This window comes from Macrotis lagotis, chromosome 1 (genome assembly GCF_037893015.1).
Source record: "Macrotis lagotis isolate mMagLag1 chromosome 1, bilby.v1.9.chrom.fasta, whole genome shotgun sequence".
Taxonomy (NCBI): domain Eukaryota; kingdom Metazoa; phylum Chordata; class Mammalia; order Peramelemorphia; family Peramelidae; genus Macrotis; species Macrotis lagotis.
The window spans coordinates 157,451,871-157,477,700 of NC_133658.1; the positions used below are offsets into that span (position 1 = coordinate 157,451,871).

Genomic DNA, 25,830 nt, shown 5'->3' on the forward strand with positions numbered 1-25,830 from the left:
GAGCTGCAGGGAGCCGGGAGCCCCTGGGACGGAGACCATCCGGGGCGGAACTGAGCGTCCCCGACGGGAACCGGAAGCGCCGCCCGGAGGATTCTGGGAGTCGTAGTTCAATGCCGGGGCTAAGCCGGCGCTTCCTTCCGGTCTGGAAGCTGGTTTCCTTTGTGGGTGCGGGACCGGCGCTGGTCTGGGTGGCGGGGTTGGGGCGCGGGGTGCGCGCCTCGGGGCCGAGGAGGGCAGCGGTGTGGCACTGGGAGGGCACCGCGCTTCCCTCCCCGGCCATGGCTGCCTCGGCCTGACCCCTCCAGCCTCGGGGAGCCGAGGGGCGGCGGGCGCCCCGCTCCGGGAAGCGGCGCCCCGCGCCATGCCGGCCGCCCCATGAAGGCCCCGCGGCATGAAGGCTGGCCCCTGAGCAGGAGGGGCCCCTCCTGGGACCCAGGCCGCGCCGACGTGAGCCGGATGGAGCCGGAAGGCGCCCGGGGCGCCCCGTAACGGGAGGGGCACACCATGGAGCAGTGGGTGACCGTGGAGCGCTGGACTCACGCGCCGGACGGACAAGGTAGGACCGAGCCGAGAGAAGACAGCCAAACAGCTTGTCCTTGTAGAAAAGGGGCAGCGAGGGGCAGCGAGGGGGCGCGGGGCACAGAGCGCCGGCCCTGCGTCCGGAGGGCCCGGGTTCAAGTGCGGCCTCACGTAATCATCATGGGCAAGTCACTCAACCTCATCGCCTTGCAAAAAAAAAAAATTTTAAAAAAAGAGTGGAAGAAAAGTTTCCCAGTCTGAGTGCATCTGAGACTTCCACACGTGAAGCAGCCAGACTATTACACACCTCTTCTAGCCCTGCCTTTTATAATAATAAAAAACTTAAAGCCACAGAGAGAACATTCCCCACTAGATACTCCTTTGCAAGGACCAATCTCATTTCCTGACTCCGTTTTAACCTTTTACTCCAGAACTTTATGGCACCTTGCCATTGGATCAAAGAATCATAAGATCATAGATTTAGAGCAGCCTCCTCGTTTCATAGACAAGGAAAGTAGGGCACAGAAAGGTTGCCTATGAGATAAAATTGGACCGCATTTCCTCTTCACCATGAGTTCAGTGCCTTATCTATCCATTATACTATGAACCAGTAATGGTATTTTTATTAAGTGCTATTACATCTTCATTTATCCTCATAAGAACCCTTTAAGACAGATAGAGCTACCTTTTCTCAGCAAGTCTGTGACCCAGGAAAACTCTAAATGACTGATGATAATGACTGCTACCCATCCCAAAGATAGAGCCGATGGTATCTGAATATAGAATGAAGCATACTTTTCTTGAGGTTTCTCTTTTTTAGGGAGTGGGTGTTATGTTTATTTTTACAACATGACTATTGTGATACTGTTTTTCATAACTACATATTTTTAGTCTATATCAAGTAACTTGCTTTCTCAATGAGGGAAGGGAGAAAATTTGGAACTCAAGGTTTTAGAAGCAAATGTTGACACTTGTTTTTGCATGTGACAGGGGGAATAAAATAAAATAAAGATTAAGATAAAAAGAGCTTCGATATCTTTTTATAGATTGGAACCCAATTCAGTGAGCTAAGTGTTACAGTACTCAAGGTTAACACAAAGGTTACAGCACTATTTAGTGACAGCTGGAACTAGCATATAGTTTAGAGTCCTCATAAAGTCAAGATTTAACAACCTTAAAAATCACTTGAGTCTACTGACTTGCCTAGGGTCACAGAGCTTGGTAAGAGAAGATCCAGAAATAGAATTCCTCAGGTCTCCCTCCTCCTAGTCTAGTGTTCTTTATATATTATCCTATGTGGCCTTGTGTTTACTTAAGCCAGTACTACATTTCTGATAGTGAAATTATTGTCATAGGTATGACAACAGAGCTGCTTTCTTCAAAAGAATTAGCATATAATTCCTCACACAAATTGAGAGCAAAGGAAGGGGCATTTTTTTAAAGGGAGAAGACTGCAATAAAGAGCTTACCAATAGACCCAACAGCCCACTTTTTCTGTGACCTCAACTACAGTTCTTTCATCTAGAATCTGCCATGTGACAGAGTAGGATTCCTCAGCAAAAGAGGTCCTGGCCTCCTGTGACCTTCACTTTGGCAGGCTTCTTCTGATCGTTTTTTGAACAAGTTCCTTCTTAGAAATATGGGGATCCACACTAACTGGAGGGATTGGGTTTATAACTTTTTAAGTGTGAGAACTAGAAGATAGTATCAGCCCTTTTGTGACTTCTTATTTTCCTTTTTTTCTTTAAGGTAATGGGGTTAAGGACTTGTCCAAGGTTACACAGTTAGGCAATTATTAAGTGTCTGAGATCAGATTTGAACTCAGGTCCTTCTGACTCCAGGGCCAGTGTTCTAGCCACTGCACCATCTAGCTGCCCCTCATGGCTTCTTTTATCCCTCTAGTTCCATCTTCTCAGGACTCTGGCCTTTCTCAAGTGGAGAACCCAGAAGATGAGCAAATGACGATACTTTTCCTGAAAGCCAGGTCCCAGGTGAGTTATTGTTTTCTTACTCTTTTCTGAAATGCCTATATTCTGAATACATTTATTCCTTTCTCCAGAAAACTCCTTTCTCTAAGGAATCTTCATATAGGCACTTGAGACCCAGTTCTTCCCAGGAAGATGGGCCCCAGAATAGTGAATGCTCTATAGAAAATGTTCCCCTGTTATTTTGTGCTCCTGTTTTTTTTTTTGTTTTTTTTTTTTAGGTTTTTGTAAGGCAAATGGGTTAAGTGGCTTGCTCAAGGCCACACAGCTAGGTAATTATTAAGTGTCTGAGACCAGATTTGAACCCAGGTACTCCTGACTCCAAGGCCAGTGCTTTATCCACTATGCCACCTATCCGCCCCATACTCCTGTTTTTGCATGTAACTAGGGGGAAAATAAAATAAAATTTTAACATCTACTCATTCATCCACTGACTTGTCATTAAAGATGCTAAATGCACTGATGGATCAAAAGTAAAAATAAGACATAGTCTTCACCCTAAATGTGTTGATGGTATCAATAACATGAGACTGAAACATCAAAAGATAAGTGATAGAAGGAAGTTGATAATAAGTGTAAGATGAGCAGTATGTATAACAGGATATGTTGGAATTTATGAGCTTCTGAAAGGGTGAGATCAGTGGAATGGTCAGGGAAAGAAATGGAATGGGTGGGGTTTAAGGTGGTCCTGAAGGATTTGTATAATAGAGGAAAACATTTACAGGCAAGAACAAGAAAGAAACTCAGGCAAAATTGTTATTCACATGCATCAGTAAAAAGTAAGCTTGGTTTAAGGGAATTGCTTTTGAGGTATAATAGGTAATAAATTTGAATATGTAGAATTGTAACAGATGGTAGAGGGCCTTGAATGTCATCCTCAGTTTAATCTATATACTGAAAGTTATTAAATAATTTTAAGGATAGAGTGTTTAAAATGCTTAAGATCTAATGAGGGGCATCTAGGTGGTGTAGTGGAGAGGGCAGAGTCTAAAACAGCAGAGTTACTAATCTAAAAGTCAGCAAAGTCTTCGAGTAATAAAGGTAGATATGTACAGGACTTGAAACATCCATTATAAAATGTTAATCCATGGAATCATGTTATGACTACAGATTCTTTCCCAATAGATGTCAGGGTCTAGTCAGTCTTTCCAAGGAGCTAGGGATTATAGCTTATTTTATTGATTAATGAAGTGAAACATTTATGTTTTTTCTGGATAAGAAGAAAAAACACCAGAAGGACTTTTCATAATGATTATTAAATGAGAGGCAACATCACTGGACTTTATAGACTTGTGGTCAGAGCTTAGGTTCAAATCCTGCTATTGACATTAGCAGCATGGCTATGAGTAGTTCTCTTAACCTCCTTGAATCTCATTAATGTTCCTGGAAATCATTCTTAGCAAGTTATGAAAACTTAATGAACCTACACATAAAGGGCTTTGCAAACTTTAAAGTTATAAATGTTAATAAATGTTAACATTTAACAATAATAAATAATAAAGTTTCAACTTTGATAACCTTATTGTTCAAAATACAAATGTGCAGTGATCCTTTATCCAGTTTAGTTTATCTTAAGCATAAAATCATTAGAGAGTTTTGATGAAGTCACAGTAAATAAATGGTTCTGAGATTTCATAGTAATGTGGACAATACTATCAAAAGTACAGATTCCAACCTGTCTATCCATACTTTCTCATCCTGTGTGATTATTGCCCTGGTCCTTCTTTTTATCTTGCATCTCTGGTTTAATTATTTATATTATTTAGAATTAGAGAGTTTGTGTATCATAATTCATATTTCCTTTTAAGGAAATACCTTTTAGGGGTTGATGGCAAATTAAAAATAAAAGCACCTTTTTTTTGGTGAGGGAAGTAGTAGGCAGTAAAGACAATAGGCTTCAATTCCGGAGACTATACTTCTGATGATGAAGGCTAAGTTCACATTAACTTTTTTGGCTATCATGTTATATTGTAATCTCATATCAATCATGCAGTCACCAAAAGCCCCTAGATTCTTTTTTCTGTGTTTTTTTTTTTATTTTTGCTAGGCAAAGGGGTTAAGTGACTTGGCCAAGGTTACACAGCTAGGTAATTATTAAGTATCTGAGGTCAGATTTGAACTCAGATCCTCCTGACTCCAGGGCTGGTACTCTATTCATTGTGCCACCTAGCTGCCCCCTCCCTAGATTCTTTCCACATATGAACTCCTGTCTAACCACAGTCCTCCTATCCTGTAGTTTGCCTTTTTTAAAAATTAGGTGCATTACTTGATTTTTTTTTCTTTTTGGTCTAGACTGATTCTAAGGTATGGGAATCCTTAGAAGCAAATTAGCAGGGTCACTGTAACTTATGGTTTTGGTTGTCCAGGTGTCCAATTCAAATAGAAATGGATTTCTGTGAACTATATTTTATCTTAGAAAATCAAAAATTAGCATTATATTGTATTTTTATTTACTTTGTTAAACATTTCTCAATTATATTTCAATTTAAAAGGTAAGATTGACATTTCTAAGCTAGGGAATGAGAAGCCTGTGACTTGTCACACAGCTAATATATTTGAAGTAGGACTTAAATTTCAGTATTTCTAACTTCAAGGCTGATCCTCTAAACACTATACCTTACTGCTGACTCTACATTTATTATCTTTAAACTTATTAGATTTCCCCCATCATTCTAATTAAAGATTTTATTTTGAGTTTTACAGTTCTTCCCCCAATTTTACTTCCCTCCCCCACCCCCCAATTTGTCAGTCTTTACATTGTTTCCATGTTGTACATTGATCCAATTTGACCCCCATCATTCTAGACCACTGACATCTTTCTCATCCAGTATATTAACTCTCTTTCCAAATTTCACCCAAGTCATTGATAAAAATATTGAACAAAATAGGACCAAGGACAGAGATTGAGAACACTGCTAGATACTTTCATCCCTGAATTACTTTTCAAGTGCTAATAGTCATCCTGTTCCAAATATATCAGTTAAACTATTATTCAGTCCAATCTCTCCACTTTATTCACAAAGATTACATGAGATAACAAGGTCACTGACCTTGCTGAAATATGTCAGCCTAGTAAACCTTTTGAAAATTGTAAATGAGAGTACGTAGTCATGAATGAATCCCTAGGATTTCTTCTTGTTCTCTTATCTTTAAGACTTTTGCAGAAGTTTACCTTCAGTTTGTTGGCTTATGGTATGAAAAACTCTTATTACTACTCTGTTCTCTACTATTGCCTTTTCCCCTCTTCCCTTCCTCCTCCCCAACCTGAGGGGTTAAGTGACTGACCCAGGGTCACAGAGCTGATACATGTCAAGTGTCTGAGACTGAATTTGAACTCAGGTCTTCCTGACACCAGTGCCAGTGCTCTATACCATCATTGGTTTTATAAAATTATCAATAGCAATCATATCTGAGATAAGAGCTTTCAGAGCTCTGAGAGGTTCAAGAACACATAATCCTAGCCAAACTTTCCCTGAATTCTTTAAAATATACTCTCCAAAAATCTAGAGTATAGGCCAGATTATGCCTTCTTTAAGTACCAGATAAGATAGCATGGCTATTTTTCCTCAAGGTTCCTGTCATTTCCACCTTAGTTCCTCTCTTTTTTGTCAGATTCATATCAAAAATATCAGTGGTTGTAAACACCTTTAGAAGTCCTGTACAATCCATCTACCTTTCCTAGTGCTGCCAACTTCACAGATCATCCCTGAGCCATGTTTGGAGGTTTATTGGGTAAGCAGAATATATTTGGTGTTTTAGGAATCAGTGGCCTTCAAGGATGTAGCTGTGGACTTTACCCAGGAGGAGTGGGGCCAACTGGATCCTGCTCAGAGAGACTTGTACAGGGATGTGATGCTGGAGAACTATGGGAACCTGGTCTCCCTAGGTAAGAATGTCTTCCTCCTGTGACTCAAACTCTATCAATTGGAACATCTTTGCTTACTTTATTTTTAAAGGGCTTTTAACCAAGTTTTAACTTGGGGACAGTGATTTATAACCTCTTTAGGTCTTAGAGACAGGGTAGTTCCATTCCCTGTTTACAGCTGAAAGATCTGCTGTTTACAGAATGGAAAGTGAACCCTCATTGTGTTATCCCAGATGTTTCAATTACCTTAACCTTTAAAGGAGTTCATATCACCTTTGGACCTTTCCTATACTGTCTTCTCTCTCATCTCACATTAAGGGACCAGAATTTGACTGTGCAGTTGCCTTTGTCTATCACAAACAAACAAGTCCTGTTTTTTCCTACATGAACAGGGTTTCCAGTTTCTAAGCCATATGTGATCTCACAGCTGGAGCAAGGGGAAGAACCCTGGGTAGTGGAAAGAGAAATCTCAAAAGGCATCTGCCTAGGTGAGTGAGTAAAAACTATTCAGATGGATTACAAAGAATATTTCATCTAGTCTTTCAGGCCATAAGTTCAGCCATTAGTCAGGAATTATCCTCAAAGTCCAGAAGGCCTAGGAAAAATCCAAGACTATTTAATATAGGCACTTCCAAGTATTTTTCCTTTTCCTTAACAATGATAATCTTCCTCAAGCTTCTGTTCCCCTCTGTTTTGTGAATTTCATCTACCTCTAGGAACTCTATTCCAGTTGGAATATGACATCCCTAGCCTAGCTAGGATCAAGGAACAAAGTCAGGAATTGTGTAATCATAAAAAGGGAGCAAGCAGAAGTTAGTCAAACAGTTTGGGGTGAACATCAACAGAGATGGTCACAAGGCCACAGATGACCATGATCAGTTGATTTGATGTAGGTCTTAGTCTTTCAGGGGTTTTTTTTCTTCCTAGACAGCTCAAGAATTTATTTTGGTTCCATTCCCTAGGGAAGAATTCAGGGAATGATAAAAAGAAAAAAAATGGAGGGAGGATTATTTTTTTAGGAGATTATTAATGGCCCAGGCAAGCAGGAACAGGGCCTATATTAAGGATTTGACAGTGACAGAGGATAGGAGGTAGAAATGATTGGATTTAGTGATAGCTTCATTGTAAGGGAGGAAAGAAAGGGAATAGTCAAAGGGATAACATCAAGATTTTTGACATGCAAGACTGGACAGATGATAGTTTCAGTAACAAAAGTAGTAGTCAAAAGGAGGGGAAATTGTTCAGGGCAAAATATAATGAGGCAAGTTTTAGACTTATTGAATTCAAGGGGGCAATGGGACATTCAGGGGGATATATTCTATAGGTAATAGGAGAAGTAGGCCTAGAGCTCAGATGGGGCTCCAAATTTGAAAGTTATCCACACTTTGAAAAAAAAATATTGCTCTATTGCCGCATCATTGTGTAATGACTCTAAGTACTTGAAGCTATGCCAGAAGAGTACTGACAATGGAAAGACTTTGCAGTCTTGCTAATTGTGAGCTGATCAAAGACCAGCTTAGTCAAGTCTAGAGAGGCTTATCACCAGGATATTGACCATTCTAGGTTTTGGCTTCTTTGACTATGACAGTCCCTGAAACAATGTTCTATTCAGACACTCATAAATCTGTGATCTCCTTAGTTTTATTGTTTCCTCCAATTATGAATATTGGATCTCATCCGTGCTTCTTATTCTGTCAGTTTTTGAACATGTCCTCTCCTACCTTTGCCACAAGGGGTCCACCAGGGTGGCAAGGGTCTTCCCCAATTTCTACTGCTATTTTGAGGATGGCAGAGCACTTCTTTGTGCCATTATACTGATAGAATATTGGGTATTTTTAAATAGTCCTTTGTTTCTGGGAGAAACTTGGGGACATTAAAAGATTAGAATACAGTCCAACTCTTTGTGTTTGTGCACTTCCAAAAGAGATATAAAGAATAAAGTTATTTTTACTTTCAAGGAGCTTACATTCTGTAAGGCATACATACACAGATATATTCATTTATACAAAAATGCATATGTACTTTGTTTTTGTGTACACATACACACACACACACTACAAAGTAAATACAAGGTATGTAAGAAGGAGACAGTTCTAGAATCTGGAATCAGAAAGTGGAATTTTGAAGTATAAGGTGAAGAAGGTAAATATTCTAGGAGATGGAGAATGGCCTACCCATGTGTGAGAAACAGATAGAAGGCTAATTTGGCAAGACTATAGAATAAGGGAAAAGATGTAATGAGGCAGGATGGATACATTGAGGCCAGGTGTAAGGGGCTTTAAAATCCAAACAGAGCTATATTTATATTTCATCTTGCCAGCAACTATGTGTGGAACAAGATGGGCTGACATGGGGAGACATTAAGACTGAGAAACCAAGGAAGAGGTCATTTCAGGAGGCTGATGACTGAACCAAAGTAAAGACCACTGTCTATATAGAGAAGAAAGGGTCAGGTGTGAGAAATGTAAATGTGGAAACATCAAGATCTGACAACTGATTGGATATTAGATGTGAGAGAATGAAGAGTTGAAGATAGTACTGTTAAGAACCTAAGAGTCTAAAAGAATGGTGGTTCCTTTAATAGAAATAGGGAATTTTGAAATAAGGTGGATTTGGAATAATGGTTTCTGTTTTGTACATATTGGGTTTTATATGAGAAAGGTTAATCTAGTGGTAGTATTTAAGAGAGATTTAAAGTGGGAGAGTTTGGAGGCAGAGAAATAAAATTAGAATTCTATTACAATCTAGTTTGCTTAAGTTAGCCTAACTTTTTCATCCTTCCTGTTGGATTCTCCTTAGCTTAATGTATATATCATTGTTCTTTTACTTCTTCTATCCTGACATTTCTATTTTTCTTTTCTTTTTTTTCTAGATTTTTCAAGGCAATGGGGTTAAGTGGCTTGCCCAAGGCCACATGGCTAGGTAATTATTAAGTGTCTGAGGCCGGATTTGAACTCAGGTACTCCTGACTCCAAGGCCAGTACTCTATCCACTGCGCCACCTAGCCGCCCCGACATTTCTGTTTCAAAGATTATATGACATTATTTTTGAGCTTTCAAAGAAATTATTTTCAGTTTTATCCCAACATCCTGAGCAAGGGATATTTGATTTTTTTTTTTGTTTGTTTCTTTCAGATTTGGGAACCAGGACTAAAATCATGGAAACTGCAAAGCAGAACATTTCTGAAGAAGGATTATCTCACGAAGTGATCATACAAAGATTCACAAAGGATAGTCTTTGGAATTCCAAGTCAGGTGATGCCTGGGAACATGAAACTTGGTTACAGGGGCAGCGGAGAAGCCAGGAAACACATTTAAATGAAGTGGCAATCAATCACAAGCAGTCACCAATCTGGGAAAAAGACCGTGGGTGTAATGACCTCGGAAGAAGTTTAAATATAAGTTCCATCCTTATTGCACAAAACAAAGTTGCTATGGGAGAGAAATCCTATAAATATGATATCAATGGAAATAACTTCCGACAAAATCCATTAACAATTGGCCATCAGAAAATTGATTTGCGGAACAAGCCTTGCAAATGTAATGAATGTGGAAAAGCCTTCCGTTATCACTCTGAACTTACTCGACATAGGAGGACTCATACTGGAGAGAAGCCCTATGAATGTAATGAGTGTGGGAGAGGCTTCAGTCAGAGCTCATCCCTCACTCTACATCTGAGATTTCACACTGGAGAGAAACCCCATAAATGTAATGAATGTGGGAAAGCCTTCAGGCATACCTCTTCCCTTGTCAAACATCAGAGAAGTCACACTGGAGAAAAACCTTATGAATGCAATGAATGTGGGAAGGCCTTCAGCCGGAGTACACACCTTACTGAACATCAGAGGATCCATACTGGAGAGAAACCTTATAAATGTAATGAATGTGGAAAAACCTTTAGCCGGAGTACACACCTGACTGAACATCAGACAATTCATACTAGAGAGAAGCCCTATAAATGTAATGAATGTGGGCAGGCCTTCAGTCATACTTCCTCCCTTGTAAAACATCAGAGAATTCATACTGGTGAAAAACCCTATGAATGTAATGAATGTGGGAAAGCCTTTAGTCGGAGAACACACCTTACTCAACATCAGACAATTCATACTGGGGAGAAACCGTATGAATGTAATGAATGTGGGAAAGCCTTCAGTCACATATTGTTCCTTACAAAACATCGAAAAATTCATACTGAAGAGAAACCCTATGAATGTGATGAATGTGGGAAAGCCTTCAGTCATACTTCATCACTTATTAAGCATCAGAGAACTCATACTGGAGAGAAACCCTATAAATGCAATGAGTGTGGGAAAGCCTTCAGCCACACTTCATCCCTTAATAAACATCAAAGAACTCATACTGGAGAGAAACCCTATGAATGTAATGAATGTGGAAAAGCTTTCAGCCAGAGCTCATCTCTTGCACTACACCAGAGTTGTCATACTGGAGAAAGGCCCTATACATGCAGTGAATGTGGGAAGGCCTTCAGTCACACTGCATCCCTCATTAAACATCAGAGAACTCATACTGGAGAAAAACCCTATGAATGTAATCAGTGTGGGAAAGCCTTCAGCCAGAGTTCATCCCTTATTAAACACCAGAGAACTCATACTGGGGAGAAACCATATGGATGTAATGAATGTGGAAAGGCCTTCAGCCAGAGCTCATCCCTTTTTAAACATCAAAGAACTCATAGAATCATAAAATATTAGCATTGGAAAAGGCCTCTTGGTCATATAGTCAGTTCCCTTCAAGGTCACCCAGCTGATAAGTGGCAGTTAAGGATTTAAAGCTAGGTTTTTCTGACTCCTGGTCCTTTGCTCTTTTCATTATCCCACAACTGTCTCTACCTTAGACCTGTATAGCAATGTCATGAATTAAAATATATGGTGATAATTGCTCACATTTATGTAGCATTTGAGGTTTGAAGATTGTTTTCTTAGCCACAACCCTATAAAGTAGGTAGTAAAGTATTATCCCTATTTTTAAAGATGAAAAAGCTAGTAAGTATTAGAACTAAGATTTGAATCCTGGTCCCCTAGATCGAAGTCCAGTGAACTTTTCATCACCCCATGCTACTGCCATGTATGATCTCTTGTCATGGTTTAGAACAAAGTGCCCTAAAAGAAAGTTAATGGATCAGAAGATTCTGCCAAGAATGCAGGTTATCCTGACCTGTGTCACAGACTCATCATAGCCATCTCCCTTTGATGTTCTGTGTCCAAGATTTCTGGCAGGTCAACAGCATGGCTTGACACACAAAACTTGTCAGAGGAATAATCATAGCACAAAAGAAACCCCTAGACACAACATTTAAGAACAGTCACTCCATTTTGCATTTCTTGTGATTAAGCAAGATCCCATCCATCTGTCTCCTGTTCTTTTCCTTCCTAATACCATCAGCTCTGCACATGTGGTATCACTAGGACCAACCTTCAGAAACAAAGTGAAAGTCTGACTTTTCTCTTCTTTTGTGAGCTAGCCCTAGACACTGTCAGTATGCCAGAAGACCCCTCAGTGCCCCGGAGTACAACTGCTGCTCTCACAGACTAACCCTGTGCCTTTCCTTGCTATGCCAACATGAAGTCACTTCAGCAGTGACTTACTGCATATTGGGGCATTCAGAAGGGATGCATTATTTACAATGGCTATAGGACAGACTTGAGGATAATCTCTTATATACCAGAAATATGCTATGGGTAATAGACATGAAGTGTAATGGAAGTAAGGAAAGTGTCCCTTGTGCATAGTCTACTCAGAAACCTTCAGTGGGTCTCCTTTGACTTTCAAAGAGAAAGTCTAACCTCATTAACTTGGCAGTCCGCAGTTAACTATCTTGCTACATACTCCAGCCCAACTGGTTGCTCCTTATGACTGATCCACCATCACTTGGCTACTTCAATTCTTTGACTCCTAGAGTTGTCTTGCTGTGGAATATTCTGCCACTCCACAAAGACCTGCTCAGATCCCACACCTCTCAGAGACTCTCGTGACCTCCCCCTTTCAGATTAAGGGCTTTCCTCCTTCTCTGAACCCCTATAAGAATGTCTGCAGGATTCATTTGGTGATCATGTGCTTTCTTGTGTCTACAGTTAACTTGAACTGTTATTTAAGTTATTCAGTGTTATTTAATTTTGCATACTAGCCCACATAGCACTTAGCATAGTGCCTTCTACATAATAGGTGCTCAACATGCCTTTGGAGATTAGGAATATAAAAATAATTTGTGTCCACTTTCTTAATCTACTTAAAGATGGCTAGACTTCCTAATGTCTGTTTGTTTTTCTGTTTAATCATACTGCAGAGAATATGGAAAATTTCCCCTGTAAGGAAACCTCAAGATTCCAGAGTTCATCTAAAACAAAGGCAGGAAAATTCCAGCCCAGGGGTATTGTTCTGGCCCTGCCACAGCAACCACAGGGAGGAATCAAAATTCAATAAATGTAGGAGCTTTTTAGGGTTGAGGCAATTAAATGTTTGGCCAAATCCTGAGGTTATATCCAAATGACCTTTGACACTCCCCACCCTTGAGCTAAAGCTCCTAAAAAGTTTCTTCTAATAATTTCTTTCAAAAGATAAATATTAGAAAACATTTTAAGGATGGGATAGGAAAAAGGGAAAGCAATGAAGAAAATGTATTTTATCCCCAGCTTTTCCATTACCATAGATTGGGATGGAACCAGGTTGAGTGAGGCGCTACAAATCAATCTTTGGAAGAACCCACTCTTTACTTTTTGCTTTTGAAGCCATTTCTCAAAAACATCCTAAAACTTTTCTACTTAATATTAACATAAAGTTCCTAATTTAGTTCTCTACTTCATCAGTATTAGGATAATTAGCATATAAGAACTTCTAAGGTAGGGGTGGGGAATATTTTGTGTCAAAGGCCATTTGGAAATTTATAATGTCATTCACAGGTTATATTTGGTCAAACATTTAATTCACACCTAAAAGTTCCTACACTTATTGAATTTCACATCCTGCCTGCAGTTGGCTGAGGGAGTGCCAGATCAAATGATTTTGCTGGCCTTATATGGTGGCTGGCCAGACTTTTCCTGCTGTTACTCTAGGGTAAGAACCACATCTTAACAGCTGTTGGATAATTCTGAACTCTCTTATAGGGGTTTGATAAATGCTTATTGAAAGACACCACCATAAAAAACATTTTAGTCCAAGATTTTTTGGAAGATAGTTCTTCTAGAAATCTCTTAATAGATTGGTGCCAAATCACTTCAAACATACATTTGAAAAGAAGTTAAGCAATTCCAATGAATATAATCAGAGCTTTGTAAAAGGATTTATAAGATGGGGATGGAGGTAATAAAAATATTTATATATACATGTAGATATGTGTATACATGCATGTGTGTATATCTATGTATATGTGTATATATATATGTACTCAGTATCTGCCAGAAATAATGTTTATATTTTTTATTAATTTATAATTCTATATCAAGCTTTGGCTACTTTAGAGAAAATTAGCCAAACTGACAAGAGTCTCCTCTAGGAGCCTCTCCAACACAAGACATTTTGAAAGAACATTCATTCATTGGAAGCATGAAAAAGAAAATGCTATGAAATGATAAAACATAGTTTGAATTTAACATGTTTCATCTAATAGGACATTAATCACCATCTGTCTCCTGAAGGCCTCTGGGGAACCATTTTTCTAAAATTACTCATTCTTCCCTGACTGCTGCCCTAAATGACTCTCCTGAAGTAATCAAAATGACCACCTCCCTCAGACCACTAACCCAATCCCCATAGAATGGGGAAAGTGGGCAGAGCTCCTAGGTGAATCATACTTAGTCTTTCTGGGAAAGGAGAAGGTAAAAATCTAACTGGATGAAGTATTCTAAATTTAGTTATACTGTTAAAGCTTTTAATCCAGCCCTAGCTTTTATTATTGATCTTTTTACACATTTTCCTAAAAGAAAAATTCTGGAGTGGAGACAGTTATTTTCTATTTTCAGTTGAACAAAAAGGGAATGTTTCCATATGCTTCCCTTTCTATCCTGAAGCATGATTTGCTGATCCAAAATGACAAGTTCTCTGTATTTTATTACAATAGATCCAGTAAAGCAGTGAAATGACAAGAACTATTCTATATGTTAGAACATGCCAAGTAATCTTAATGGGATTGAGGGCATCGTCTTGACCTGAGACACAGAGCAGTGCAATTGGAGACAAAACTCAGCATCTAAATATATATGAGATGATCCAGTTTAAGAACAGTATGAACTTAAAAGTAATATTTTTTCTTTGGTCAATAGATGACATTACCCATAACATTATAGAACAGCTATTGAGTCTGTATATTGATTCTTCTAATATAACTATAACTCTCATCTGGAGAGCATACTTTGTATTTTTTTGTTCAATGAAAAAATCAGATCATTTCCTGCAACTACATCTTCATCTCAATCATTTGTGAAAATTGCATCTGAACAATTGTTAAGGTTTGAAAGTTCCCTAATTTCTGTTCCATACCAAATATCTGATTTCATGGCATACCATTTATGAATTGGATTCATCACAGTGGTTATAAAGGTTTCATTCTCTTTAAGCCATTCCTTTTCTTCCCCCCCCCCCCTTCATCATCTCTCCCCTGAACCATTCATTGCAGTAGCTTACTGATTGGTGTGTCTGACTCAAATTTCTCCCCACTTTATTCCTTCCTCCTCTCAGCTATCAAAGGGATAAACTTCAGTGGCTCCCTATAGTTCCCTACAGGATCACACAAAAATGCTGTTTCATTTTTAAAGTCCTTCATGGTCCCTTTCAAGATTTTTTATATTTTTTATTCCGCTTTGAGTGTCACAATAAGCGACTACTTATTGTTTCTTGAATAAAATGCAGACATAACTTCCTGGCCATAGGTCAAATGGAATTCTTGATTCTTTGAATTTTCAGGCCAGCAGTGATGAGTGAGGGCATTAGTAAGGCTCACAGCTGGTCATTCAAGAAATTCTGGACCTCTGTCCCATTGGAATATCTCACCTTTTAGATTATCTCACTCATTAATGAAGAAAAACTTCTAGGTGATTTTGTCTAGTAGAGAAATGATGATTATAGCTATCATTTATATAGCACTTACTATATATAATATATACATATGTGTGACCTTTGTGATTATAGCACTCTGCTAAGCACTTTATAATCATTATCTTATTTGAACTTCATATGTGTCCTTTTACAGATGAGGAAACCAAGAAAAACAGGTTAACTTATCTGGAATCACACAGCAAGAAAGGGTCTGAGCCAGGGTTAAAATTTAGTTCTTCCTAATATGCACTCTAGTTATCCAATGATGTAGAGCTCTCCCAAATTTGCTTGGAGTTGAATCAATAAGAATACTGCCATAAAGACAGTGACATTTTCTAATTTTTTTTTTTTGCAAGGGAATGGGATTCAGTGACTTGCTGAAGGTCACACAGCTAGGTAATTATTAAGTGTCTGAGGTCAAATTTGAACTCAGGTCCTCCTGATTCCAGGGCCGGTGCTCTATACATTATGCCACCCAGCTGCCCTCTAATTGCTTCTTGAAGGGAGGGACCATGTTTTGCCTTCCTTAATATCCCCAGAGCTTTAGCCACACTGCCTAGCAACAATAGTAGCTGTTTAATAAATGTGTATTGACTTACTAACCAATTATACCAACTAGTGTTCTTTTTCTAGATCTTTCTATATATTCTATTTGGAAACTTCAGCGTTGGCTTTACTATAAATACATCAAATTATATCTTGATTTTAATTGTTGAAATCATGCTTTCAACAGTTATTTGTTAATAGTAATTTGGTTACAAAAATCCTTCAGCAATTTTCTTTGTGATTGCTTTTGGAGACTGTGTTAACAGTAGATTAGACTGCATCCTAAAAACATATATAGCTATAACAAGAACATAGTCATCATTTTAGCATTTAGTCATTTGAATAAAATTTAAATGAATGTAAACATGTAAATGTAACAAACATTAGCATGTAACACATGCTTATTTAATCCTCACAACAACCCTGAGGAGTAAATGAACATGTAAACAAAGGAAAAAGACTTATATGCTACTCTCTTTGGTTTAACCCCCCCCCCTCTATATTATATCCCTGGCAGATGAGACAAGCACATTAATATTGTTGAACTTTAAAAAAAAATTTTAACTAGTCTTTTTTCAACCATTTTTTTTGACTGCAACACCACCACCAAATAACTTGTTTCCTCCTTTCCTCAGGTGCACTGTGCCAAACCTGAGAGTAAGGTGGGGTCACTTTTGGCACTCTTTGTGAAGAAAAAATCAAACTCTTCTAGCCTCACTAATAGAAACTGGAAAGAAGTAAGATTAAATCACAATTTAATTTCCTAAATGATAGAAAAAGTTACAGATCTTGGCTAAGGAGGGAGAAAGCCTAGATCTGTTTCTAAACTGCCCACCTATCTTTAGCATAACTTTGGACCATCTTTCTGAAAAACCTCTTTATGCAATCTACAAAAGCAAAGATACTCAAGTTTGTAGTTTGAAATGTTCACTTAACTTTTTACTCTCTTTAGTCTTTACTGAATAGGTTTATTGCATTCACTCAGAGAGTAATTTCAAATGCTGGAATATCTCACAACAGTAAGAGATCTTCAGGCATCCTATTATAAACAACAATCAATACAAGTTGTTAATTTTAAAGATAGTATAGGAACCGCCTGAATAAACTAGAGCAATGTGGATTAGAGTTCTATAAATCAGCAAATTTTCTTTTAAATAGAACAGTCTATTTTACATATTGATTACAAAGTATCCCTGGTTCCTGAGAACCTTAGTGTTTTCAAAATGTGTTCCAAATAATATCTAGCTATCCAATTTCTGTTGTATTATTTACCAAATTAACTTTTTCCACACACTAGGATTATATACATCTGAATACCTACAAAATTAGTAAGAATACTTTGTCTTCAATAAAATTATATAATAGCTAGAATAATAACTAGCATTTATAGAGTGCTTCAAAGTTTGCAAAGTGCTTTGCATTATTTAATCCTCACAACACTAGGAAGTAAATGCTATTATTATTCCCATTTTTTAGATGAGGAAACTGAGGTGGACTTGTTCAGAGTCATACACCCCAGATAGTCCTATCTGATGCCAGATTGGATGCAGCTCTTCCTGATTCCAGATCCTTGATGAGGAAATTGAAGCAGCTGGTATCTGTAGCAGTTCTCAAGGTTTCTCTGACTAAATTCAGTTCTCTCTGCAATAATGCCACCAACTCCCTCCAAGCTCTAATTCATATTATTTTGTATTAAGTTTAAGATGAAAGGGGACAACCAAATGAAGATGTCTCAACTAAAAGGTTCTCAAGTATGTGTCCTTTAAAATTCTGGGAGGTCAGGGCTTGGAGGGGTAGGGGATAAGAACTCCCACTCCATCTGCCATAAATATCCTGGCCCAATCCACCTCAATTATGAGGAAACTAATTACATTTCTCAACCCAGAAACCCTATGGTTTTCATGAGCAGCCCATTTCCCACTTTTACTTGCCCTATTTCTCTGCATTTGTCTCCTCATAACTGACATCTTGGCTTCATATCCTCTACTTGGCCAGATCCCAATGATAATGTTCTGTGACAGTACTTTCCTTCTCTGGTTAGGGCAGAGTTTTGTAGGGCAAATAGGGAGATGGGGCACATAGATGAAGTGGCTGGTTTTCTGTCCAAATGAATCATTTAATTTTTAGCATTCTATGGTAGGGCTCTCAAATAGCTGTAAATCTGAAATAATCAGCAGAGAAGTAATAACTAAAACCATGAGATAAGGCTTTTTCAAGGATAAGTGCAAAAAGACAAAGTCAGGGACTGATCCTTAGGGGAAAACCCATTTATAGACCAAAAAACCACACATTGGTTAGAAATGTAGAAGAGGTGTTAATGCCATTAAAATAAAGGCAAGCTTGAAGAAGATAGTCAAAAGGGGCATGTAAGATGTAAACATGCATGCCTGCACCTAGTACAAATGTGTGGCAAATATGAAGCACTTAAAATTATATTTTATTCATTTGTGCATTGCAACTCTATTTGTGGCTATCAGCTCTACTTCTCTTAGAAACTTGCCTTGGTTCCAATTCTAAAAAAAAGGAACTAAGAAAAGGCATAATATTTTTTTTAAAGAAAACTACAAAAATGAAGCCAAACACTGTATAATAATCAATGATGGACCTCCTATTATATCTGCAGATGAGGCTGTACAACCTCCATGAATCAGTGGGACAACCAAGTGTTCCAAGAACTAGAATAGAAGAAGATCCAGATTAGGAGAAATGGGTTGGATGGACAAATAAATGAATAAATGAAAATCATTTTAAGTACTTACTGTTTGCTAGGCACAGGGATATAAAAACAAGATAATCTGTACCTTTAAAGAGTTTATGTTCTACAGGGGAAAAAAAGTCTTTTTTCCTGATTAAATGTAACATGTGCATTTATATAAACATACAAATTATACTTGATGTAATTTGTATGAATACATATATACACATATGTATTTACCCACATATACACATGGGTATATGTGGTGAAGAGCTTGAGAAGGATGTGATCTGGGAAGTCATGGGGATTCTAAGTGTAAACATCCAAGGCCAACCCCAGTCATCTTGAGGAATTCCTGCCCACTGGATGGCTCCAGAGGAGAAAGTAAGACTGATGACTTAGCACATTATCCTCTCATTCAAGTCCAAGTTCACTTGCTTGTTATGGCATCACCTCCTTGATGTCATGGTCTTTTGAGAATAAAGGACAAACATTAAGAGAAGCAAAGGAAAATTGATTGTCATTTCCTTTCTTTTGACAAAGGTATATTGAGTTGATTATTGTTCCCAGAGCAAAAGGTAGAGAGGATGAAGATGGTAGTAACCTGAGTAGGGATAGCATAGGACTGAATGGGGAAAAAGAATGGTCTGGGGTCATAATACAGTGGGTTAGACATATTTGCACTCACCAATCAGGACAGCTCAACTCTAGTGGATAAACGACTCCAAAGAATTTGGGGGCCTGGGCTGGTTTGGTCTCTAGGGGTATTATGGAAAATATTGCTTCAAATTGCGAAGTGGAAAGGATAGGAAAGATGTCAAGATGCCCAGGCACACAAGCACAAGTTTCCTGGAAGATGACAGATTGGGATACAAGGCATAATCAGAGATCAGCTTCATGTCCTGTAGAGAATTTGAATTTTCATTATTAGCTGTTCTCCAAGAGGCTAAAAATAATTTGAAACTCTGATGTGCTTTTAATGCTTTTAGCTATTGGATCCCATAGATTTGAGGCTCTAAGCCAGGAATAGAAAGGTATGAGAAAAAAATACTTATAATCAGGTAGGGGAAGATATAGGTCTTAAAGGGGCTGAGGGGAAATTGAAGTTTCCTTTTGAGTTCTCTCTCTCTCTCAAGTTCAGGCCAACAAGAGCAGCAAGAGACACTTCTTAAGAGGTTTTTGGTTAATTTTGTATTTACTTGAAGCCTGGCTGATGCAATACTACCTACAGATCACTTTCTCAGAGAGTTTGATCGCAAAAGGATGGAGAAAATTTGAATTGTAAGAAGAAATGTTAACAGACTTGAGTAACAGTTTTATTTAGGTTAGGGGAGTTAACATCAAGTTTTTATGGTGTCCATGGTCCCACCTTGATTCTTGAGTATTTAATAAAGTGATGAATCTGGCTGAAGTTTTCCCTCAATTCTTGATATTTCTAGAATTATTCTTTGGCATAACGTCGTTGATGCTGGATAACAGATGACTTTCGACTGAAAACTTTCCCACATACACTACATTCATAAGGTTTTTCTCCAGTATGAGTTATTTGATGTCGGTTAAGGTGCCTTCTCAAGTTGAAGGCTTTCCCACATTCACTGCATTCATAGAGCTTTTCTTTACTATGAATTTTCTGATGTTGAGTAAGAGATGATCTGTCAAAGAAGGCTTTCCCACACTCATCACATTCATAGGGTTTCTCTCCAGTATGAATTCTCTCATGTATTATAAGGGTTGAACGATCAAAGAAGGCTTTCCCACACTCATTACATTCATAGGGTCTTTGTCCTGTGTGAGTCATTTGATGTCTCCTAAGGCTACTGCTATGTCTGAAGGCTTTACCACATTCATTACATTTGTAGGGACTCTCTCCAGTATGAATTCTCTGATGTCTGGTAAGATTTGAGCAGTTAAAGAAGGCTTTTCCACATTCATCACATTCATAGGGCTTCTCTCCAGTATGAATTCTTTCATGAATAGTAAGAGATGAACAGTCAAAGAAAGCTTTCCCACATTCATTACATTCATAGGGTCTTTCTCCTGTATGAGTAATCTGATGTCTCCGAAGACTACTTCTATGTCTGAAGGTTTTCCCACATATATTACATTCAGGTCCTCTCTCCTTAGTGGGATTTTTTTGTTCATTTATTGATATTTTCTTGAGATTTTGCTTATGAGAAACAGATTTTCTCCTTGTCTTTCCTTCAGAGTTTTCTCTTTTCTTCTCCAATCTAATCTCAGATACAGTAATTTCTCTTGTGAATCTTTCTATTAATATCCCTGATGACTCTACATCTTCAGAAATGCTCTGCTTTGGAGTTGACCCCAGGGTCCCAGGTTTACTCTCCCTATCTGAAACCAAGAAGAAAACATAAATTAATGTTTTTAAAAGGAAACTGGTAGAAAGTGAATAAGACCAAAAAAGTTGCATCATCCACATTATTGGGCTTGTCTTCTAAATAGCCTTGTAAACTGAGAAGGGGCTAGGAAATAAAGAAAAATTGAAAAGGAGGGAAAGGAAAAGAGAATGGTGGGCAAAAAAGTATGATTAAGGGGAGGCTAGGTGGCGCAGTAGATAGATCACCGGCCCTGGAGTCAAGAGGATCTGAGTTCAATTCCAGCCTCAGACACAATAATTACCTAGCTCTGTGACCATGGACAAGCCACTTAACCCCATTGCCTTGCAAAAACTGAAAAAAGAAAAAAAGTATGATTAAGCCAATCCAAGACCAAGAATGCATAAGAATGAGAATATAATCTGGGAAAATAAAACTTTCACTTAAAGAAAGGATGGTTTCTGGAATGGGTGAAGAAAGGGAAAGAGTTGATGGCTAACAAAATGAAAAGAAAAGCAGAAAAATGACAGTTGAGGAAAAACAAATCTACTCCCTACCACAAAATGGGAAAACAACTTTTTTTTTAGATTTTTCAAGGCAATGGGGTTAAATGGCTCACCCAAGGCCACATGGCTCAGTAATTATTAAGTGTCTGAGGTCGGATTTGGACCCAGGTACTCCTGACTCCAAGGCCGGTGCTCTATTCACTGCACCACCTAGCCGCCCCAGGAAAACAACTTTCAACATGTGTCCTGGGTATCAACTCACAGCTGACTTTGGGCCACTAAGAAGACCCCTTCACTAAACACCTGGGATATAATTTTCATTAATAAATCCTACTTGTTACTCTCTCTTTTACTCACTCAAATAGGTATTTCTTGAGACCTCTCCCTCTTCAAATCTTTGTAGATCAAACATCCATGGCTCTTCTCCTTGCTCCAATTGGAAGATCACATCAGGTTTAGAAATGGGGAACCCTGTTTAAAAGAAGGGAATGAAATACAACCATTTGTTCTGAGACACAAAATTTGTTCCAAAAATCAATCCTGGTCATTTCTCATTCCACTATACTTTGCTGCCTCCCTACTGAGACAAGATAGGAAAGTCAAGAATGGCAAAGATTTCTGAAAGAGGTTCAGGCTTATTTCTGGAGCCTTTTGGTAAAAAGGACAGGAAATGTAACTAACTCTTATGAGGAGGGAAGGATTACAAATCAAGCTGCTCATTTTCAGCTACAAAACTATTAACTGTAAAATTTTCAAAAAGAAATCTTTGGTTTGAATCGTAAACACAGTTGAACAATTTAGAGGCTCTCTAGCTCTTACCAATTTTTTTTGGTATTCCTGCACCTTAAGAGCTGCTCAAGATGGAGGACCCTGTTCCCTTTTATACAGCTCCCCTCTAGACCATGTCTTGTTCACTTCTTTCCTTGATTTTTCTATGGGCAAAACTAGGATAAATTTGCTTTAGTCTACTTCCTGTCTTTATCAGGGATTCACAAATACTTTTTCTTAATCTTTTCTTTTTAAAAACTTTTAAAAATAAATCTTTCTTTTAATGGCAATTCTATTCTTAGCTCCCCTTCCCTTCCATCCCCTATAGTTGAAAAAAAACCCAACCCCTTATAACAAATATACATAGTCAAATAAAATAAATTTCTACATTGGCCTTGTCTGAAAATGTCTATTTTATTCTGCATCTTGAGTCTATCTGTCAGAAGATAGCATGCTTCATTTTTTGTCCTGTAGAATTATGGTTGGCCATTACACTGATTTCTTAAGTTTTTCAAAGTTCACACTGTGTTTCTATATGAAGCCCAGTTCTCCCTTCAGATTGTTTTAAGAGAAGTCAGTTTTTCTTCTATTTAATGTTCAGGACTCTCAAGTTGAATGTGGAAAATACGCTGATGCCTTTCTCACCTCCAACTTTAAGTTCTCTTATAGCTGATTTCCCTAAATTTTAATTTTTTCTCTCCACTACATTTCCTCACCATAATATATAAGCCAGGCATTTCAGTTTCTCCTAAATGCTAGTTAGATGTTCAATTGTATCTTTTAAGGTATTTGATGAAGGAGATCTTGATTTCTTAAATGCCACATGTGGCTCTTCCCTGCTCTTACCTCTTTCAAGTCTTTCCCTCAACAGAATTTCTAGATTAATGTACTTTCTCTAACCTGCACCTATCTTCCTGTTATTCTTGAAATACTCATAGCTTCTGAGGTCATCATCTTTTCCAGTACATCAATATTTACCTCTTCCTTGGGCAAACAATTGGACCTTATGCTCACCTTCTTGGTTAGATAGCAGTCACTATGATTTCTTTTTTTTTTTAATCCAGAATTTACTTTTTTTCAAATTACTACAATAGTCATTTTGTAAAAGTAAACATAATCCCCTCTCCCACAAAGAGAAACCTCGAGAAAAAATAAAGTGAGCAAAAACCAAAAAGCTGTCTTTGGGATGGATAGCATTCTTTATCATAAGTCCATTCTAGAAATTGCTTCAATATTTTTTCCCACAGTTGCTATTACTAGCTCTATTTCCCGCCATCCCATTCCTCCTCACCCCATTTATTCTCTTCTTTCTCTCTCTCCTTTATCCCTGTCCCTCCTCAAAAGTGTGTTGTATCTGACTACCCTCTCCCATGATCTTCCCTCTCTTCTATAACCCACACCCCCATTTCCTTCCCCTTTCTTTCATCCCTTTCCTCTCCTATTTTCCTTTAGGGTAAGATAGATTTCTATACTCAATTGAATGTGTTTATTTCCTCTCTGAGCCACTTCCAACAAGAGTGAAGGCTCACTCATTCCCCCTCCCTCCCCTCCATTGCAAAAACTTTTCCTTGCCTATTTTCCCCTGAAAGAGAATATTCAGTTTTGCCAGGTAGTTAATTCTAGGTTGAAATTCAAACTCTTCTTTCTTCCAGAATATCGTATTCCAAACCCTACAAGTCTTTAATGTGGAAGCTACTAAATCTTGTGTTATCCTGACTGTAACCCTACAGTATTTGAATTGTTTCTTTCTGGCTGCTTGTAATATTTTCTCCTTGACTTGGAAGTTCTATAATTTGGCTATAATATTCCTGGGAACTTTTAATCACCTCTTTCATGAGATGATCAGGGGATTCCCTCAAATTCTATTTTACACTCTACTTCTAGGATATCAGAGTAATGTTCCTGGATTATTTCCTGAAAAAAATCTTTCCCTGGTCATAGTAGCCCAATAATTTTTAAATTATCTCTTCTGTATCTTTTTACCAGGTAATTTGTTTTTCCAATGAGATATTTCTCACATTTCCTTCTAGTTTTTAGTTCTTTTGGTTTTGTTTTATTGTTACCTAATTCCTCATAAAATCATCAGTTTCACCTGACTCCATTCTACATTTGAAGGAATTATTTTCTTCAGAGAACTTTTGTATCTCCTTTTCAATCTGACCAATTCTGCTTTTTAATGCATTCTTCTCTTCATTGGTCTTTTGGACTGCTTTTTCCATTTGATCTAAACTGGTTTTTAGTATGTTATTAATGAAGTCTAGGATCTTTTCCTGGACATGACTTTCAGATAGCTCAGTAATTTTTAAATTTTCTCTCCTGTATATGTTTACCAGGTTAGTTGTTCTTCCAATGAGATATTTCACATTTTCTTCTAGTTTTTCATTCTTTTGGTTTTGTTTTATTGTTTCTAGATTTCTAACTTTTAATTTATTTTATTTTATTACAATAATCTTATAAGAGTAAACATAACCCCCCACCCCCACAAGAAGATGAGAAACCTCAAGAATAGTGAGAGAGAAAAAGAATGTATTTCAATCTGTGTTCAGATTCCAATGGATCTATCTCTAGGATAAGTTGCCTTCTTTAACATAAGTCCACCAAAGAAATTGCTTCATTATTTTTCGCACAGTTGCTATTACAAGCTGTATTCACCTCCACTCTATTCCTTCCCACTCTCATTTATTCTAATCTCTCTCTCTCTCTCTCTCTCTCTCTCTCTCTCTCTCTCTCTCTCTCTCTCTCTCTCCTTTCACCCTGACCCTGTTCAAAAGTGTGTACCCTCTCCCATGATCTTCCCTCTTTTCTATCACCTATTCCCCCCCATTCCCCCTTATCCCATCCCTTTCTTCTCATTTTTCTCTAGGGTAAGATTGATTTCTATACCCTATTAAGTGTGCCTATTATTTCCTCTCTGAGCCATTTCTGATGAGAATGAAGACTCACTCATTCCGCCTCCCCTTCCCCCATTCCCCTCCATTGAAAAAGCTTTTTCTTGACTCTTATGTGAAATATCTTAGCCCCTTTTTCCTCTTCTTTCCCTTCCTCCCAGTACTTTCCTTTATTACCCATTGACTCCATCTTTTTACTATATTATACAATTTCATTCAGCTCCTTTCTGTGCCCTGACTAAATAGGCTCCTTCTAACTGCTCTTATGAGAAAGTTCATATGAATTATCAATATCTTTTTCCCATGAAGGAATGCAAACAGTTGAACCATCATTAAATTCCCCATAGTTAGTCCTTCTCGTCCATCCCCTCTATGGTTCACCAGAGTCCTGTACTTGAAAATCAAACTTTCTGTTCAGTTATGGTCATTTCAGTAGGAAAGTCTGAAAGTCCCCTGTATTTCATTGAAAGTCCATCTTTTCCCCAGAAAGAGGATGTTCAGTTTTGCTGGGTAGTTGATTCTCAGCTGTAAATCAAGATCCTTTGCTTTCCGGAATATCATGTTCCAATCCCTAAGAGCCCTTAATGTAGATGCTGCCAGATCCTGTGTAATCCTGACTATAAAGCCAAGGTAGTTGAATTGTTTGTTTCTGGCAGCTTTTAGTATTATCTCTTTGAC

At 38.1% G+C, this 25,830-nt stretch overlaps 2 protein-coding genes across 3 annotated transcripts in view; one reads left to right on the forward strand and one right to left on the reverse strand.

Annotated features, from left to right (window-relative positions):
• The window catches only part of LOC141517864 (uncharacterized), a 76,293-nt gene that overhangs the window by 36,143 nt on the left and 14,320 nt on the right, over positions 1-25,830 (reverse strand). Inside the window, exons 4-7 of the mRNA XM_074229325.1 lie at positions 21,854-21,967; positions 20,111-21,006; positions 9,952-9,971; positions 37-653 (exon numbers count right to left, since the gene is read on the reverse strand). Coding sequence (XP_074085426.1) covers positions 37-653; positions 9,952-9,971; positions 20,111-21,006; positions 21,854-21,967 — 1,647 coding nt within the window. The remainder of the gene's footprint in view (positions 1-36; positions 654-9,951; positions 9,972-20,110; positions 21,007-21,853; positions 21,968-25,830) is intronic.
• LOC141504312 (uncharacterized) lies at positions 325-16,072 on the forward strand. Of its 2 annotated transcripts, XM_074209251.1 has the most exons (5): positions 325-556; positions 2,422-2,510; positions 6,264-6,390; positions 6,762-6,857; positions 9,504-16,070. In XM_074209251.1, the coding sequence occupies exons 1-5, from the start codon at positions 505-507 to the stop codon at positions 11,078-11,080; spliced, it is 1,941 nt and encodes a 646-aa protein (XP_074065352.1). In that variant the 5' UTR covers positions 325-504; the 3' UTR covers positions 11,081-16,070. The 2 variants fall into 2 exon arrangements, with proteins under 2 accessions (XP_074065352.1, XP_074065353.1); XM_074209252.1 differs by lacking the exons at positions 325-556; positions 2,422-2,510; positions 6,264-6,390 and adding an exon at positions 9,242-9,291 and having other exon boundaries at positions 6,770-6,857; positions 9,504-16,072.

What these genes read in the sequence shown, in the direction of transcription:
- LOC141504312 (XM_074209251.1), top strand. Translation starts at nt 505, where the DNA reads ATGGAGCAGTGGGTGACCGTGGAGCGCTGGACTCACGCGCCGGACGGA. An exon ending in TGGGAACCTGGTCTCCCTAG is followed by an intron (nt 6,391 to 6,761) that starts GTAAGAATGTCT and finishes CTACATGAACAG; the next exon opens with GGTTTCCAGTTTCTAAGCCA. An exon ending in CTCAAAAGGCATCTGCCTAG is followed by an intron (nt 6,858 to 9,503) that starts GTGAGTGAGTAA and finishes TGTTTCTTTCAG; the next exon opens with ATTTGGGAACCAGGACTAAA.